A 19,404-nucleotide genomic window follows, 5' to 3' on the forward strand; every position below is an offset into this window, starting at 1 on the left:
TATAGTTGTGTTTTGAATAGTAAATATATCTCCATGTCCTCCTCTACTCTCTGTCAAAGTAAAAGGTTCCTACTTGGAGTCAACCTCACTACCATACTGAAGCACGTGTGCCTTGCCCAATAAGGAAGGTTTTTTTTTTCTTTTTTACTTTTTTAAATTTTTTTAATCTCATTTATTAAACTAATACTGGATCTTCCTGTGATTTTTTTGATATCTCAGTCCTGAAAGGTATAGACTCTATCTATATGTTTAACAGAAATGGGAAGAAAAAGTGACTGCAATCAAACAGAGTATCTAAGTGAGGGGAATAAAAAATAGCTAGCAGTAAAATAAGGAATAGCATAGCTGGCTTCAGGGAGAGACTTTTTTTCTTCTTCACCATCTGTTATGTCAATTTCTACACGATAATATCTTGTAACCATTTTATAAATAAAAATCTGAACAGGAAGAAACTGAATAATAACAGCCAAACCCTCACAAGAACAGCAAAAAAACCTTCTGGATGCAAACCAGGTGTGGGAAACGTCAAGGGATTTCTTTTGTTATTCTGTGCTTTAAACTCCTACAAATGACCGTGAAATAAATTGTCTGATTTGTGTCCGTAGTGAATGCTGTTTTACAATGAATTCCATGTGAAATTCTTATTTTCCTGTCTAGGTGATCTCTATGGTGCCATAGGCTCTCCAGTTAGATTGACTCGAACTGTTGTTGTTGGGAAACGTAAAGAGTTGGTGCAGCGCTTGCTCTATGTTCTAACTTACTTCATTCGGTGCTCTGAGCTGCAGGAAAACCAGCTGACATGGAGCGAGGCAGCTGGAGAAGAAGAACAGGTGCTAAATGGAAGCAAGATCACAACTGCACTAGAAAAAGGAGAGATAGAAGAGTCTGACTATGTCGTTGTCACTGTCAAAAATGAACCTGCTCTCGTGCCTCCAATCCTACCTCCAAAAAATGATCGAAGTAAGAATCATACTATTGCAGAGTGGGTATATAACCCAAAAGGCTCTTACACTGTGCCAGTCTCTTCAAAAGAGAAGAAAGAAACCATAGGAAAAGTCAGTCAGAATTCTGAAACATCTGTCGACTGTCTAACTAGCATTTTATGTAAAGGAGCAACTGACAGTGGGAAAAGAACTGTCACTGATGCAGGAACTGTGCCCTACCACTTTGAAGAGCCATCTGATTTGGAGGACTTAACAGATGTAAGGAAGAACAAAAATCAGAATGAAAGAAAAGTGGAAAAGCAGTTGTCTAGTAGGTCATCTGCTTTACCTTGTCCTGAAAGGTCTGGCCGCAGGAGTTCACATTTAGAAAAGGTCACCTTTCGGATTGGAAGCTCTGCATCACCAGAGTCAGACTTAGAAACTCAAAGGAGAGAAATGGAAGAGAATCTGAAGGTATTGAGAAAAAATCCAGAGGTAATAATACACTGTGCCTCAAGTTCTACAAATCTGACTGTGGATGCTTCCCAGAATCAAAAAGAAAGCTGTGAAGCTGCCTCTTTGCCATACAGTAAGCATCGTGTTTGTTATGCACACATCTCATCTTGTGAGGGGCAGGGGAGTATGCTTAATAACCAACGTATGGAAAATAAAGGAACTGAAGTAAATTTAGAGAACACAGTTTCAGGTGAACGACTTTTGTCAGTCCATAACGTAGAAACTGTAACATTGCCAAGCATAAAAGAAACTAGAACTTCATGCTCTGGCAATCTGGAGAGCTATTCGCCTGGCTGTGTAGAAGTAGATTCTGCTGTCAAAATAGAATCCCCTAAACTAGGTGCTAAAGATGTCCCCTGTGGGGATGCTAGAAGAAAAACCCCTTTCAGAGTTGAGGGGGACATTCCAAGGAATGAGAGTTCAGACAGTGCTCTTGGAGCCAGCGACGAAGAAGGTGATTGTTGTATTCCTGATGAAGTGCGTCACGATAACGTCAGCAAGCGGCTTGAAGAGTTTGCAGAAGTGGAACTTCCTCTACCAAGGTAAAGGAGTTTAAATTAACTTAGAACTGAAGGGAGTCAAAAGTTGTTGGTACGCTAAAGGTGTTCAGAATTTGTTTTCAGAAGCCTGAAGACTGCTGGGATGTCAAGTTGCTTGCATTACAGACCCAGACAGTGTATTTCAAAAAGATGACCAAGACCAAGCTGTTATTTGCAGTGAATTTTTTTGACAGTGTTCTTCAGGTGTTTAATAAAAGTGGTGAGGCTGATTGCCTGAAACACTCAGTGTAGACTGTCCTATTTGAAGACGAGCAAACTTCAGTGTTGCTTAAGCTGATTGATGACTAAATGCAACTTTGAATAAGAGCATCCCATTTGAAAACTTTTGATCTTTACTGATGCACGTGGAGCTTCCTGATGCATGTTAGGAAGCTAGAAAGATTTTTGCTGCTTGTGCTGAGTTTGAGAACTCAAATTTAGCAAACCTGTTAAACAGGGATCATACATACCACAGGTTCTAGTGCAGGTAGATTTGCCTTTTCTGAAATTTAAAGGAATCAATACAGCACTGAAGTTACAAAATTATGGTTTCAAAGAGTAATCAATTAATAATTGATTCACAGTTTTTTTAGTACAGTTATTGATTAAAATTTGCAATAAAACCAAGCGGAGGGGGTTAATCAAACATTGTTATAATCTGAATGGAGTCTGTCAAGCAAGAATCCTAACTGCTTTCTATTTTTTTTATTTCAGATCAAACACAGTCAGCAGACAGTGTGTGAAAAACTTCGGGAGATCGCTTCTAGGTGGTTACTGTCATACATATGTGCCTGATCTAGTGCTGCATGGAGTAAATAATGATGAAAAACTTAAGCAGTGTCTACTAGCAGACCTACTTCATGCAATGCATGTGAGTTAAAGTACTGCTCTAAGTCATAGTAGAAGTTGCTGATATTACTGAGAAGCTCCAGAAACGTGGTATTTTGTACTTTAGAACTTGCTTTTTTTTTCCTGTTAGCTAGTTCTTAACAGCCACACCTGACACATCATCTTCCTTGAAAGAAAGCCCCTTAAATCACTGCGTGAGAAACCCATTCACACCAGAATCACTTTTTTTCCTTGTATTCTCTTCAGTTTTCCCTTAAAAGATAAACACAAGGAAAAAATGGCTGCAGCTTGAAGTTACAAGGAAAAATCTCTGAAACCACTTATTTTCAGTCACAATTGGAGACAGTTATCTGTATTTTATGAAGGTGTAAAGTGACTTGTTGGAAACAGCTTGCCACTGAGGGGCATTTGTTGCAAGGCAAATAAGTCTTGTGGAAGCTTGTGTTGTACTAGTCTATAGCAGGAATAACTGACTTAATAAATAAAGTTAGTTGACTGTGGATAGGATCTTTGTGATATTCTTACTCTTAGGTGCACCAAATGATTAATTTATAACTAATCCTTCACTAAAGTAACGTTGAGTGCATCTAGTATGCAATTTACATGTTAGTGTAGTGATTGCTCACTGCTTCTTTGCAGAGCAATTAAGAATTATCCTGCTGGAGTGACTTCAGTGCAGTGTCCAAAACGGTGACATGTGCAATTTATTTTTAAATGTCAAATTGCTTTAATATGATACTGCTTCTTTATGCACACATTATCTTCATCACAAACATGAAACATCAAATTTACTTTCATTGCAGCTGCATCAGTGTAATTAATACCCGATTTGTTTTGAAAGAACTTTCTCATTGAAGCTGGAATACCATTAGTGAAGAAAAAGTATTGGAGTTGAGATTCTGAAGCTCTACTAAAAAAAACTATTTAAATGCCTTTCTCAAATTGACAGTTTATACTTAACAGTGTTACTGGATGTCAAATCTGTCTCTGAAACTGGTGTTCTGTCTCATTTTTTATTGAGATACTTCTGTCTAACTATTGGACAATCTTCCTATTGGACAAAAACATTCATTTGGATCACTTTATAATCCCTAGCTACAAGGTGAATAAGAGTGGAGCAGCAAACTAAGTTGTGGAAACGTGTATGGAAGTGTGGCATAATGTTTGTCTTGTATCTATTGCAGCATCCAGTGCTAGATGAACCAATAGCAGAAGCTGTCTGTATTATTGCAGACACAGATAAATGGAATGTACAAGTAGCTACAAGCCAGAGGAAAATGATGGACAATATGAAGTTAGGCAAAGATGTCTTGGTGTCAAGTCAAGTATCCAGTTTACTCCAGTCTATTTTACAGCTTTATAAACTCAACCTCCCAGCTGACTTTGTAAGTATTACTTTACTGAAAACTGAAGCTAATAGAAATTGTTTAGCTTAGTTAACAAGTGCAGAGTTTTGTATGCTGTGTGTTTTATTGGATCCTGTCAGATATTAGTTTATTGATGTAGGTAAGTTGGTGTAACAGATTTAAAACAAAACAAAAAACAAAAAAAACCTGTAGCACAGACATGCTACAGTTCAGTTACTCATACTGTTTCTAACTTAATTTACTTGCAATAGGTTAAAATCAACTCTGCTCCGAAATAAATGTGACAGAACTAAAGTTACTTAGGCAATTTTAACATGACCCTCACATATTTATGATTAGGGTTGTTAAATTTGACTTGGATTTATTTTTTTTTGTAATCTTCTCAATTCCCTACTGTTGAAAGCTTCTGTCTACCTAAGCCAGTTTCTACCATACAGTTTTCTGTTCTTGGGCAATTCTTTTTTCAAACAACAGCTAGTGGATGCCTTCTCTCTTCCCTCCAAATATGTATACCTGTGGTATACCTGTGTGTGTTTACCTGACCTTTCAATTTTATGCATATTCTAGCCAAATCTGTCAGTCCTGCCTCAGATCACCTTGCTGACATGCTTCCCACTGGATTTCTGGGAGGATACTGAAATCTGAAAACCCTTTGGGTTGGATGGGTTGCAGCAGAGGATGTTATTTCTTTTTATACTGCATAATGCTCTTCCCACAGCATCCTCTCCTATCCTCACTAGTACAGTTCATCAGAGCAAATGAGTAGCTCTTTGAGTTGCTGTAATCAGCCAAAACAGCAAATTACCCCCAGTATGACAGCAATAATTATAACACGGTTTTAAACACACCGTTATATCTGGGGAAAGATGAGGTGTTTAAGTTTTAAGTGAGCAGAATCAGTTTGTTCTACAGCAGATAGCCTTAAAAAGCTTTGTTTGTAGGAAGCCTTGTGAAATGGCTGGGCTAGTAGATGGAAGAGAACGATGGAGCTCAATATTAACAGCTGTAAATATTGAGCTGACACTGTTTGGGATAAAATTAGTGGTATTGATTATTTGAAGTTCTTGAAGTACTAGGGCCAAGAATGTGAATATCAGTGTCCTTTCAGGATCCTTTTGGGCACTGAAAAGCCTGTGGGTTTGGTTAATTGTAGTGCTTGCATAGGAGCACCTTACTCTCTGGCAGTTTTGAGCTCATGAGTTGGTTCTGCAATGAAAGTGTTTTTTCCACTCTTGCTTTGGGATTTTTATATGCAATTTCTGTATGCTTTGAGGAAGTGGAGTATTTTGATTTCCTTTTTTTAACGAATAGTCGCAGTAAAATGACAATCACAGAAGCTTTTTTCTCTAGTCTGCATTAAAGATACTTTGGTCCTTCTGTCAGATTGTACAGATTTTTGCCAGCAGGAGCAGAATAATGAAAGAATGGAGAAGTGGTCCACTGAACTCCAGGGGGAGAAGTGTGGCTCTTCTATCATGGTCATGCTGACAAATTTTGACAAAAGTGTGTGTACTGGTATAGATCAAACATTTACATGATGCTGTATGCTTGAAGATTCTTTTACAAGTGTACGAGCCTGCAGTTACTTCTCACATAATAAGTTTTAAGTTTTTTGTGGTACAGCAGTAATCAAAAGCCAACCTAAGTCTGAATGAAGGACAGGTGGTGATGCCTTGGTGGTGCTTCAGGCTGGCAGCTGTCCTGTAAAGAGCTTTGCAGTATATCAAGGTGAGAGGGTAGTAGAAACTGCAACTGTTGCTTGTCAGCAGCATGTCAAAAAAACCCAAAAGCATGTCACCTGCTTTTTCCAGCTCATTTTAAGCTACTCCTGTGGTTTTTTAAATGTTTTTTGATTCATTTAGTCACTGAGAAGCCACAGAGAACGCTGAATGTCAAAATTAAAAAGAAAAGACTTATGGCTTATTTATTGTACTTTGCTTACATGATTATTTTTAAGCAAAATCGAAGTCAAAAGGGGAAAAAAAAGTATTTAGCTTTCAGGAATAACAGATAATTTTGTGTAAAGAATCTCACTTAAGACAGCGTGCAGGTTGTCTTTAGGTGCTTCCTCAACTTCAAAATAAAAGATTATCTATAATTGTTTAGTTCTAGTGTACTGGAGTTGAAGTGTGTTGAACTGCTACTCTGAGAACCAGCAGCATGTCTTCCTGAAGCACTGGGGAAATGCTAACAGGCTTTCTGCATTAGTGTTACCTGTAGTGGAAAAGATAAGAGTGGCTTTAGGCTAGAATCCAGAAGTGCTATAATTATAATGGCTTGGGTGGAAACTTGTTTGAAACAGATCAAACTGCTGTCAAAAATTGCCTTTCCTCTACTAGTGGCTTATTTTACTGTTATGTAGTGCATTTGATAAAGTGTCTCTTTGCATTTCACAATTAAGACCTGATAAAAATTCAGAGTATCTTTAAGATTCTTAAACTTGCCTCGAGACCATCAGAAAAATACATGATAGGTGACCTACCAGTATGAGTCTTCTTTCTTATTGTTTTATTTAATTAGCAGATCTGCTTTCACAGGATCTCATTTCTAATGCTTATGGTTTCCATTAAACTTAAACTATACGTCGGACAATGGCCTGAAGATGTTTACTGCTGTTTCTAATTGCAGTCTCCACCTGCTGGATGATTATGTATTTGATAATATGAGGCTCTGCATGTGCTTCTTGTTTTCATCTTCTGGAGCTTGGAGAACTGAACTAATTTAACTTCTTTTGAAGTGGACGTCCCTGTGGGAAGAAGGAATATGTTGAATTGAGTTACCTTGTGTTTTGGTGCAAAATACGTGATAAGGCATCCTACCTGCTCACCTTATGAATCACAGAATCACACAGTAACACACGGGGCATGTAAGCAGCCTCTGGAGATCACCTAGTCCAATCTGCCTGATAAAGCAGGTTTCCTAAAGTAGGTTGCACAGGAAAGCATCCAGGTGGGGTTTTGAATATCTCCAGAGAAGGAGACTCCACAACTTCCCTGGGCCACTTGTTCCAGTGTCTTAAGACATCTCATTATGTATCTGACTTTCTTAATTGTCTATAAGCCTGTTTAAAACCAGGTTGGCAAAAAGCTATGTCCGACTTTGAGGGGAATTGGTTGTATTGGGTGTTGTTTCTTTTTGACTCTTGCAACAAGCTTGCTTCCTAAGAAAACTGGAAATGCTCCAATTCCTTGAGGTGAGAAAGGGTGGTGTATTTTTCTTTTTTAAAACTTGCCAGCAGAACTGTAACATCTCCACTTTTTGGAGAGGGGACTTTTGACATGTTCTTGCTAATATATGTCAGTGTATTATTTTAGCTAGTTTCTGTGATGCTGCAGTTTTTCAAGTCATTCTGAAGTTTTTGATCTGTGTTTACAGTGCATAATGCATCTTGAGGATAGACTACAAGAGATGTATCTCAAAAGCAAAATGCTTTCAGAATATCTGCGAGGACATACAAGAGTGCACATAAAAGAACTAGGAATTGTATTAGGGTGAGTATTGTAGAAATCAGTCCTAGCTTATGGTGAAACCAGTTATTTTCCTTTACAGTTTCTAGATGTAATCATTTTGTTCCCATGGGGACTTGCTGCTTATTTCATATTTAGCATTCCCCTTCTCTCATGTGTTTAAAAGTGTAGAAATAATTTCCAGTGAGCCATCTGAAAATCAGCAAGACAGTTCAAAAGCAAGACTTAATCATTAGTCATTCTTAAATGTTAAGAATGAAGAAAGTTTGTGATTTGGTTACTGTGAGGTCATCCAAAAATGGTACTTGAGTGGAGCACAACCTTTAAGGATGCACCTGCTGTGAAAACAGGAGAGGAAGGGGTAAGAAGTGAACATACACACTCAAGCAGATAGTTTTAGCACTGGGGTTAAAACTTAATTTGTCTTTATCCTAGCTGTTCAACATCTCATTCTGAAAAGTGTAGCTTTAAGTAGGGAGACTAGTATTTTTTTTCACTCAAATGATAGTGTACTTCTTGTTTTTTGAAGTACCTTATGCTTTTGTTGATACGTTAGCAATGAATCACTAAGCAGTGGCCTTGGTTACAGTAAGACACTTTGAATTTCCTTAAAGTGGATGAGGAATATCCTCTTGTTTCTATTCTTTTGTGGAAGTGATTGTATATTTTAAAGTCTCTCTTTTTTTTTTTTTCCCCAGGATTGAATCCAATGACTTGCCTTTGTTGGCTGCTATAGCAAGTACTCATTCCCCGTACGTTGCTCAAATACTCTTATAAATTAAAATCTCAGGATAGTCATTCCCTTTAAAATAAAGAATACGGGCATGTTGGAAGAGGAACAGAGGTGCCAAACACTGGTAAATGGGAACACTGAGAAAAGCAGATAACTGTACCTTCTACCACCTTTCCATTCCAATTTCAGCTGGATGTTTGGTTGGAGGACTTCAGTTTACATAACATAAAAGGCATTCAGGTGTTTCTTATAATCTCTCTTCTGACTTAGTGACTGCATCCTTGCATTTTTAATCAAAGGACAAAAGCTAACACTATGTGGCAGACTGCGAGCTGCCATCCAAAACGCTGCTCAAAACCATGAAGTAACAGTTAAAGAACAAGTGGGCTGGAAAGGATTTCATCACACTGTAACTTCTGAGTGTGGTGTGGTGTATGTTTCTTTGCTGGGGAAGAAAAGCTGTAAACTATGTATATAGCATTCCTATACGTAAGTATATTAGATGGAATTTGATTTTTCCTGCAGAGCATAAGCATGATTTTGTATAGTAAAAGTGACCAGCTCAGAAAAAGAATCTGTTTTTAGCAGCCAAATGTTATCTGGAAATGGTGGTATGCATGAGGTGATGTGACTTTCCTTGAAGGACAGGAAATGAAGAAAGCTGCCACTGCTTCTCTTTTAATGAGGTATTCAAATGGCTTATGACTAGAAGTAATTCTACCTGAAAATGGAATGAACTTCTGAGATTTTTTTGTAGGAAAGCCTTATGGAATTTCTGCTACAAGTTTACATTTGTTACTGATGCAACTTCAATACCTTTTTGAGTTTCTGTATGAATTTAACCTGTGTCTCGGTGTCATCAAGTATTGCTATCTCTGAGGAGTATGAATTTGACAAACTTCTGTATGATACCAGTGCTACAGTGCACATGTGTACACACACGTACACCAGACAATTGGCACCAACTGAAGACAATCTTACTGGGGGAAGAATCTTTATGGAACCTTCAGTCAAAAGTATTACTTCTTTCTGGTTATTAATTGGTCATACTAGGTGTAAAAGCATTGCTTAAAGAAAATGAGCATTGCTTAAAGAAATGTAGAGGGCAACCCCCCCCTGATATTTGATATTAATATGAATGTTTGCAGTTACCCTTTTTGATTCTACAGAAATCTTAAACTGTCATACGGGTGCCTTTCCTTAGTAGATTTACTGCTTTGAGACCAGAAACTACTTCTCCATGAGTCGATACTGGCCTTCTATATTTCTAGAAAGCAAAATGAAATTTTGTATTTTACTGTTTTCATGTTGGTGATAACATGAATGTAAAAAAAAAAAAAAAAAAAAAATGCATAAAGCACTGTTGAGCTGGATGTGAAATTACGGACCAGACTGAGGAGAGAAAAGAAATCAAAAGAAGCATTTTTAAGGAAAAGGAAAAACTAATGTTGGACCATTTTGTTCTGAGCCAGCATGAGTGAGGTCTGAAATTGACAGCTTGCAAGTGAGTTGCTGGCAAAACAATTGTTTGGGAATAGCAAACTGAGAAACTTCTGGTCACCAGTTATTTGTTGTCCTCATTGGTGATTGGAGATTTTTAACACTGAAGGGATGCACTTTTATTAAAAGTGGTTTTATTTCATACTACCTTGATGTTTGGACTTTTCTACAGTAAACTTTAAATGATTTGAAACAATGAAATGTTCATTTTGTGAGTTGTTTAAATGTGATTGGGGTCTTGATTAACCTTGTGTTGCTTTTTGAGGGGAAATGGGGAGGCTGACTTACTGTGAAGAGGGGTTGTTTCCAAGTAGAGGGAATATTCTGATACAGAAAAGATTCTAAAGCTGTTCCTTATATGCTGGCTTTCTGATCTGACATTCCAGATGTTTCTTTTATTGTATTTTCATAGATTTGTCTCTAGCCTACAGAGGCTGAAATCTTTCTGTGGTTCAGCTCTACTCCTACCGCAAATAATTAAGCAAATTTTTCATATCTTTGGTCTGTGAATCCTTGTATCTACTAGAAAGCAAGCAAGCTTTTCTCTGCATCTATTTGTTGGCAGATTTCACTCTATTTCATAAGGTCAAGAAGAAGAACCAGAGCAAACTGTGTATTCCTGAGCTGTCCCTGTATGGGGAGCGTGTGGGTGCATGTGTGTAGGACTGTGAAACTCCTTCCCTGAGTGTATATAAAGATTCTCATGTACTTCTATTTCATGTCATTCTTCATTAATGGTTGAATTTATTAAAAGACAGTTCCAGTTCTCCTAAGGCATTGGTAGGCTTTTCATCTGAACAGACTGACAGTTCTTCAAAGTGTGCAGAGACACTTTTGCTATCATAGAGTTGGCTTTGACTTCCTTAGAACACACTTAGTGATTTCAAGGCTAATAACCATAACAAGTAACATCTGATTTTTACTACACAGATTATTAAAAGAAAAAAAAAAATCTGCCTTTTGGCAAGATACTAAACTAATCTAGGGGTGGCATGTGTACTGATGGTCAAAGTGCTTGGATTTCTTCAGCCCAGGCTAAGACTTTATAACTCTCCACTTTACAGTTCTTGCTGCTTTCTCAAACATTTTGCTGCTCTTTAGAAATCATATGAAGAACTACCTTGTTCTGACAGTTTTAGTTTGGGGAGGGGGAATTCAACACGAAATCTGTTTATTACCATTAAAAAAGGTTTTAGTCTAAAGAAAGTTAAACACATATCTCTCCCCTCCACCAAATGTACTACCTCAGTTAATGGGATTCCACCTTCTTGGGCTTCTCTGGCTCAGTCTCTAACTTGTTTTTGGTAGCATCTTGCCATTTATGTGATGTAGTATGGCATGACAGGGCAGTAGGTGTTTACAGATGCTGTTAGACATCTTATAGGGCATGTTTCTGTTTTTGTTTTAATTGAATGAGATGATATGAATGTACAGAAGAGCTGAAAGTTGATTATGTAGCTTAGTTTTTCAATACTCCAAAGTTTTTATCAGTATTATGTAGGTTTTTCTGTCAACTTAATAAATGCATACTTTAAGTGGGAGTGCACACTCTTTCCAGAATCCCACGTAAATGCAGTTTACACAATGCAATTTCAGAATGTATTTTTTTTTCAGGCAAGTCTCAGCATTGATACACAGAGGGGAGGAATGAACTACGAAATTTCGTAGCATTTTAATGAGCTCCTTAACCTAAAACAATACCAAGACTGAATTATTTTAATTTAAGTAAGTACTTTCTGATCTAATGTATGCAAGTGTCTTCTCCCCCAGAAGAAACAATTGCATACTTACTGTATAATTATTTAATTCACATTTCTAATTACATCTTCAGAGTAACAGATCGGACTTTCCCACCTCCTACTGAATGCATTTTTTAAAAGTCAAAAAGCCTTTTTCGATGCATCGAACTCTTGTATATAGTTTACAGAAGATGATCAGTTATTCCTCAAGTATATATTCTACTTGAGTTAAAAGGACCCGGATCAAACTGAAGTCTGAACTGCTGGAATGCATTCTAGATGTGTTTTTTTTAATATCAAGTATGCTAATTTGTCATACACAATAGGATTTCCATATAGATAAAAACATGTGTTGCTATTTTGCATGTTTGGAGAGCACAAGTTTGTTTTTTTTTAATTTAGGAATGACTGAATACTGATGTCAGACTACATGTTTTTGATGGCTTTTTTCATATAGTTGTTTATGTACATTACCACTTTGGTCTATTTCTCTGCGGCATTTGGTGCAATAAACTTTCTGAAATTAATGTAAATGGTATTTGGTATCTTCTTTCTTTAAAATTTACCTCTGAAGAAGTTGTGCTTGTTTTTGTAACTGATGGCTAACAGTGCATCCAATTACCTATTAGTCACGTAAGTGAGAGTTGCAAGAATCATCCAGCAGGAAGGCTTTCCAAGATTTGAGACTTAAATACTATTCACTACTTTGGAAGCCTTACTCTGTTTATATGTATAAGAACTCTAGCAAAGTTTTGCTTTCCATTATTCCTTGCAGTTAGTTAAGACTCTGGCTGTTGGTATGGGTTCTTCAGATGTTCCACGTGTGTGGTTGGCACTGAGCTGAAATGAGTATAAAAAGAGCTGTCAGAAGAATGCCACTATTGCATTCTATGTCCTTTTTCTATTTTGAAATCACCCAATCTAACAGAAAATAAGTGCCACTGTATGTGTACCTGAAAATGAGATTGTTGGTGGGCTTAAACGAATGAATTATTATTATTTAAAACAAGGTAGTCTTCAATTTCTCAAACTCCATGAGCAAAGTTTCAGTTTAGTACTCTAGACTGGAAAAAGCCATGCTGTAAGCACATCCAGCATCCATCTGATCTTAATTTGTGAAAGCTACTCCGTTTAAAACTGTCAGCTGGATGCTGCCTAGAAGGCAATGAGCAGCTCAGGACATGAGAAGCTTGGGATCTGCAGAACACTTCAGGCTCTGCAGCTTAGTGGAAACTCCTTATTTATCAAGTAAAAATGGAAATGAGAGGATCAACTGGAATTATGTTCAATATCTCTGAACAGGTGGGGCTTTCAGTGTGTAAGCACTGACATTTCAGAGGTTTGCTTTGTTGAGCAAGCAAACAAGAATTGTGAGTAGAATAATAAAAAAACAAAAGCAAAGAAAGAAAGCACACACTTTAGTATCAAGGACGTTCTGCAGTGCTGTGAGTATATCTTCTGGCTTTTTGGTCTGGCTGCAGTAGATATCAACTTTGAAGCATTTGAAAATAGATGTACTTATTTGCTTATGGTCAAAGATACTAAATGGTTGCATACACACAGCTGAAGTAAGGGAAAATGTCTGCTGCATTGTCTACTACCACTCCTGTTTGTATGTCTGCACGTATGGTGATGTTCTATAGTTATTAACTAAACTTGGTGTCTGTTTTTTAGTTTGAAAAGCACACTGAAATGGTAGCGTTGTGGTGAACTGTAACTCTAGTCTAGCTCTCCTCTTGGCAAATTGTATAGCTGCCTTCCTTCTGTGCTTAAATGAGAAAGCTTGCAGCAATTTAATACCTAACCACTTGAACGTGGGGAAAACACTGTTACCATGTCCAGCCTTTTATTTCTGTCATGCTAGGTGCATCTGCAAGCTACTGTCACATGCTCTGGAGCTCCCTGGCTCACTTGTGTGCAAATGCAGTGTTCCTGAATTGAAAAAAATATTGATGATTCTCTGGATGAAGAAATAGAATTTGGCTCACGTATAGGGTGAAGGAAGGAGCAGGACCCCTCAGCTAGAAGCAGGAGAAAAGCAACGAGATAGAATCCAACTTCTGATGTTTTTGATAGTTGTTGATCTTTGGATTGGCTCCATGGTTTGTGCAGTGCGGGAACCTTGGCTTCTAATCAGAGTTTGGATGGTCCCATGAAGTTTCTTTGGTCTGACTTACACTGTATATATATATATATTTAAAATAGTTTATTTCTGCTGTTGCTTATGTCAGCAAGCTCTGCTTTTTCTCTAAAGAACACTTAGCCAGTCTCTTCAAGTCTTCATATGGTATGGAAGTCTGGAAGATAAGCAAGAGGCAGACGTACAGACTGACCAGTGTAAGATGGCCAAACACTGGGAGAGAGTAGAGAGCTGTGTTAATAAATATTTGTGGTGTGCCTAAGAGGACAGCCGAAGAGCCTTTAAAGCTGACAGCTGTAAAATAGAAAATAATATTCAGATCTCAAAAATTCCCCGCCCCTAAAACAAGTTCTATGCTTTGTTTAAAAGACAGATGAAAAAGCCACCCCGAAGGCAAACAAAAAAGCCCACAACTTAAATTATTAATGTCACATATAACTGACTTGACTCATCTTCCTTTTCAATAGATGGTGAAGGGGATTGCAGAGCCAGTGAGGAGATCCTCCTTATGATGTGTGATGAGGAATTGAAGGCTATAGCAGACATAAGTAAATATGAACAGTATTGCAAAGCAACCAAGACTGTGCGGTCTTTCTCCCTCTTCACTAAATGAGAAAGTCCTATAAAACAGCAAAGTTTCCTATTCATTGTTCACACACTGTATCCTTTGGCTTTCTGTGTTTATGCAATTGAAGAGAGAGCAGGACTGAGAATGCTAAATGGGATTTTGAACATAAAGGATATGCAGCTGAGTGATAAACCATGGGACTGTGACCTGTAAGGCTTCCAATCCCATATAAAAATAGCTTAAGTGGCCACATGCTAGTAATCCACATGCTGGAAAATTACTCTCGTAATAGTTGCGGTCACTTGTCTGTTTGGAACAATCCCAAAGCTAAAACAGTTTAAGTAGTACAAGTAGCATCTTCTCTAGAAATCCTAAAGGTCAACACAAGGCCAAAGGGCTTAGTAGTGACAGTCGAGCGCTTAAAAATAAATATAATCTCATAAACTGGTTTTCGTCTGCTTGGAGCTTCGGAGATTCCATTGTGATTTACAAAATGGTGGTTGAGAGAGGGCAAGCTCCCACTGCAACAGTAAGCCTATGGGCAGGGAAGTGTTTGTGGGTGCAGAAATATGGGTTGATTCAGAAGTCTGAGGTCTTCCCAGAGCGTGGCTGTGCTCGTGGATAGGAGTGTTGCTGCTTTTTTCTTTTGGCTCTCTAAAGTTCCATGAGGTGGTTAAGTCTCCTGAAGCTTTTCCCTTCAGCTTTGACAACTATAATTGTTTTGAATTACACATTTTTAAACTGTTTTTGATTCGCTAGGGTGTGCAGTTCTTTCGGCGTTTACTTGTGTGGCTGTGCTTTATGTGATACTGCTACTTGTGCATTTCCAAACCAGCAAGATTCTCCTTCCATTTGCAGGTTGCAGATAAGGGTACTGGATGTGTGGTGCAGGAGTCTGAATTCTGCTGGAAGAGATTTTGGAACAATCCCAAAGCTAAAACAGTTTAAGTAGTACAAGGCCTCACCTTTTCCCTTTGTGCTGGTGGCTGGGAGTAGTGTGGGTCGTGACGGGCCGCTTGCTATGGGGTTCAAGGCAGCCTTTGTACCTGCCCAGATCCCAGGCCAGCCGGGCCCGTGCACCGCGGCCTAGATGTTCAAGAACACAGGGAGCTGGCTGCCTGATGGGAACATATAACAAAAACAGAGTTAGTGCTGATAAAAAGGGTTTTTTGTTTTTGTTTTTGTTTTTTAAACTCTTCAGCTCACTGTTTTTAATAATGCCGTGCAGCCCCCTATAGGGGCTTAACTGCCATTTCATCTTGCAGACATCAAATCTGATAACCTGTTGAGCGGGGCCTTCCGCATGCCTTCCTGATGCAATCATAGAATGGCCTGGGTTGAAAAGAACCATAGTGCTCATCTGGTTTCAACCCTCTGCTATGTGCAGTGTCACCAACCAGCAGCCCAGGCTGCCCAGAGCCACATCCAGCCTGGTCTTGAATGCCTGCAGGGATGGGGCATCCACAACCTCCTTGGGCAACCTGTTCCAGTGCCTCACCACCCTCTGAGTGAAAAACTTCCTCCTAATATCTAACCTAAACCTCTCCTATCTCAGTTTAAAACCATTCCCCTTTGCCCTATCACTATCAACCCATGTAAACAGACGTTCCCCTTCCTGTTTATACATTCCCTCCAAGTACTGAAGGCTCCCCAGAGCCTTCTAAACAATCCCAGTTCCCTCAACCTTTCCTCATAACTTTCCTCATAGGAGAGGTGCTCCAGCCCTCTGCTCATCATGGACGCCCTCCTCTAGACTCATTCCAAGAGCTCCATGTCTTTCTTGTACTGGGGGCAACTCCCAAAGTTGGTGAGGAATTGACAAAACTGTATCAGTGCCTTACCATGAGGGACATAACTTAAACACCAGTGTTCAAGTGAGTTTGTCAGGCTCCTGGCATTTAAAACATTTGTGTTAAGCTCAACTATGGCTATACCCTGCAAGGGAGACAGCCTTCACTGGTTTTTCCATGATGCCATTTCCTTCCCACAGGAATGCAGTCATCTTGCCTGTTGCTTAGTAGTGGGGAAACACAAAAGGGCAAAAGATGCAATGCCCATTTGTAATGCTGCCAAATAAATTGAGTGTTGTAGGTAATTCATGGGCTGGTGGGTGTGGTTGAAGGAGTAGTTGTTATGCATTTGCATCAAATGAGCTCTGAAGAAGAGCTGGTGGCTTCCCAGTTAAGAGTGCCCAAGTGCACTCACAGTAGGTAAGAAAGCAGGTAATTCAGGAATGCTGTTCCCATCTTCAAAAAGCTTCCTCTCCTGAGCCTCGTGATGTTTAAACTGCACTGCTGCTAAGTAGCTAATCCAACTAGTTCATCTCTGGGATCATACTAAGCTTCACAGAAAAGCTGGCTTGCCCCTCCCCCCTTGCTTTTTCCTAAATTAGCTTTCTCTGCTTTTGATTAAAATATGTGACATTTTCCTGCCTATCTTGCCTTGCTGATAGCAGCTGCTTTGCCAGCAAGCTGGCACGGAGGCTGCAGCTGGAGCTTAGAAGACTGTAGTCCATGGTCTGATGTGAAAGCTGACAGCTGGGTGGGTTCCATTCCTGGAGACAGTGTGCGTGAAGCAAGAGTCTCTGAAAGCAGCTGTCCCAAAGAACCCCCGTAGCAAACAACACCTACAGGCTGGCTGGTTGCTCATAGCACGAAGTGCCACTCTTTTTCCAGCAGAAGGGAGTGATGCTAAAAAAAGGTATTGTAACCAGTTCTGCACACTGCTAAGCTTGCTATCTGTCAGGGGTGACATCTGTGGCAGCAACAGGCTACATGTGCACACTTCCAGTAATTTGGTGATGATTGGCTGCCATTATGCACGCCCTTGTCCTTAGCTGTGATGCCCAGCAGAACCATGCTGAGGCTGAAACATGACTGTGAACTCCAGAGTGGGCTTTGCTGAACTTTGAGGTGGCTTTGCACACTGCAGTGGGTATAGAACATCCCAATAGCACAGCCTATACCCTGCTTATCAGCGTAGTACAGTAGAGTGTGGCAGTGCTAAGAAGGGCTCTGGAGACACCGTACCTCTCCGCAGTCACCCTGTATTATAGCTTAATCTCAGTGCCATGCTGAGCTAACTGAGCTGATTCACCATTTCAAGTTCTCGAAGAGATCCAACCAGCAGCAGAGCAGGAATTTTCACCCTGTGTCTGCGGCTCAACATCAAAGAAGCTCCTGTTTGTTTTCCTGACATTTTGGTAATGACCGCAGTTCCTCCCAGAAGGATGAGGTGATTGCTAAAGGCATGCAAGGGAGGCTGGGGCTGAGGTTTGCACCTGATCTTCTGAGTCTTAAATTAATGCATTTGTCATCCAGCAGTCCTGCTGGCCGGGCTGGGTGAGTGTGTGTTATGGGGAAGACTGTTCTTCCCTTTTCCCTTCCTAGCAGGTCCTGTAAGAGTCAGAGAAAGCATCTGGCATCCAGGCATCTGTCTATCTTTTGGGAAATAAAAAATGAACTCTCTCATGCTTACATGCTGCTTCAAAAATTTGTGCACAATTGCAAGGGTGCCTGTGAGGGTACAGAGGTTTAGCTGAAAGAATCTAACGTAGATGCTGCCAAAGAAACGTATTTTGATTTTCCAAACACCTGTTTCTTTGCCCTTGTGCATCTTTATTCTTGGCTTAGGATGCATTAATAATGTAGAAAAAGTAACTTGTGACAGGCTGCTGAGCAACACTCAGTGAGAAATAGCAGGAGCTGATGTCTGCTCCAGGATGCGCTTGTTTTCAGGAAAAAAAAAAAAAAAGCAGAAGTGAAAGATGACAGTTGTCTCTGAATGAGCTTCTCATTTGAAGCAGTGGGAAGGTGTTACAGGCAGGCATGTGGAGCGTGCAAGATGTTAACTCACTGCTTATGGGCTAGCTTTTATGCACTGATGTGCAGATATCTGTAATAAACATTCCTCTATGGGAGTGCAGAATCTTAACATCTTTTTATCTGAGTGTAGAAAACTGGTATGATGTCCATTTGCTCTGAAGCACGTGTGTAATCTGAAATCCTGCAACTAATAATATATTGGTTTTAAACTACGTGGAAGGGTAGGGGCAGAAGGGCATCAAATCTGCTTGTAGCCTGAGTTATTCCCAGGTGCGAAGGGAAAGAAGTGCAAGGTTCGACAGCTAGAGAAAGGAAAGGCTTTCTGAGGTGTGTGCTGCGGGAAGGAATGCTGTGGGGACAATGATGTGTTGCTCTGACCTTTGCATTCAGCAAGTTGGGTTTCAGCAAGGTAGGTCTCTGAGCTCCACACTGGGGTGCCTGGGTGCTGCTGCATGTGCCTAGGAAGCGGCCGTCCCCAGTGAGGACAACAGCTCTGCACTTTCAGGTGGGTCCTCTTTGGGCAGTAGTGGGACTGGAGCCCTGCCCTGAGGGTTGGTGAAGCCAACCAAGTCAGAAATCTTCCCTCTCATACAATCTGGGAGCAGGATTCAGAGCTGCTGCTGCTGCTGCTGCTGCCCTGAGAGTCTACAACCAGGTGCAGGGTGAGGGGGAAGCAGAGCTCCCCTTTCTGGTATCACCTGCAGTACTTGAGCTTAGCTGCAACAGGGATGCTGCAGCCTGAAGGACAAGGAAGGTGACAGCTGGCTGTGACACAGCAACACGCATTTTGTAGGACTGCTGCCAACTCAATTCTTTTCCTCAGCCGCAGTCAATGTAAAAGGGTTTCAGGTTGCTTGTCTCGCTCCAGAATGGCATCAAATATCTCAGGCTTACAGACCTTGCTGCCCTTCATGCTACATCGTACTGGAGCTGATTCTCATTCCACTGGAGCACATCTAGGGTATTGTACTGACATACATCCTCATTGCTTCCCTCCAGGCCCTTGCTAGCACTGCAGCCCCCTGTGAGGGTGGGTGTTGTTAACATACCAACCAGTAAAGCTCAGACAAGTACAGGGCACATCCACTTAGTTTCAGATCTCTGACCCTGTTCCTGATGGCTGCGGAGCACGGGTCGGAATGTAGGGGTGAGGCAGCACAGCCCAATGTCTCAGTGGCTGTCAGGGTGTCCTGTGGCCCTGCTTCCAACAGAGGGACTCGTGGAATGGAATGAGAGACT

The 19,404-nt window shown here is 40.1% G+C and overlaps 2 protein-coding genes across 6 annotated transcripts in view; one reads left to right on the plus strand and one right to left on the minus strand.

Annotated features, from left to right (window-relative positions):
• FNIP2 (folliculin interacting protein 2) overlaps positions 1–12,328 on the plus strand; it is a 46,694-nt gene extending 34,366 nt beyond the window's left edge. For 2 of the 5 annotated variants that reach the window (XM_031614299.2, XM_090138449.1), the window contains 5 exons: positions 658–1,981; positions 2,693–2,849; positions 4,012–4,212; positions 7,570–7,685; positions 8,360–12,326. In XM_031614299.2, coding sequence (XP_031470159.1) covers positions 658–1,981; positions 2,693–2,849; positions 4,012–4,212; positions 7,570–7,685; positions 8,360–8,438 — 1,877 coding nt within the window. In that variant the 3' untranslated portion in view covers positions 8,439–12,326. Of the gene's footprint in view, positions 1–657; positions 1,982–2,692; positions 2,850–4,011; positions 4,213–7,569; positions 7,686–8,359 lie in introns of all 5 variants that reach the window. The other 3 variants (XM_031614300.2, XM_090138450.1, XM_090138448.1) reach the window with 3 other exon arrangements.
• The window catches only part of SPMIP2 (sperm microtubule inner protein 2), a 40,960-nt gene continuing 28,379 nt past the window's right edge, over positions 6,824–19,404 (minus strand). The window contains exons 4-5 of the mRNA XM_031614301.2: positions 15,307–15,459; positions 6,824–6,940 (exon numbers count right to left, since the gene is read on the minus strand). Coding sequence (XP_031470161.2) covers positions 6,916–6,940; positions 15,307–15,459 — 178 coding nt within the window. The 3' untranslated portion in view covers positions 6,824–6,915. The remainder of the gene's footprint in view (positions 6,941–15,306; positions 15,460–19,404) is intronic.

The sequence above is a fragment of the Phasianus colchicus genome, chromosome 4 (genome assembly GCF_987193195.1).
Source record: "Phasianus colchicus chromosome 4, bPhaCol1.hap1.1, whole genome shotgun sequence".
Lineage (NCBI taxonomy): Eukaryota > Metazoa > Chordata > Aves > Galliformes > Phasianidae > Phasianus > Phasianus colchicus.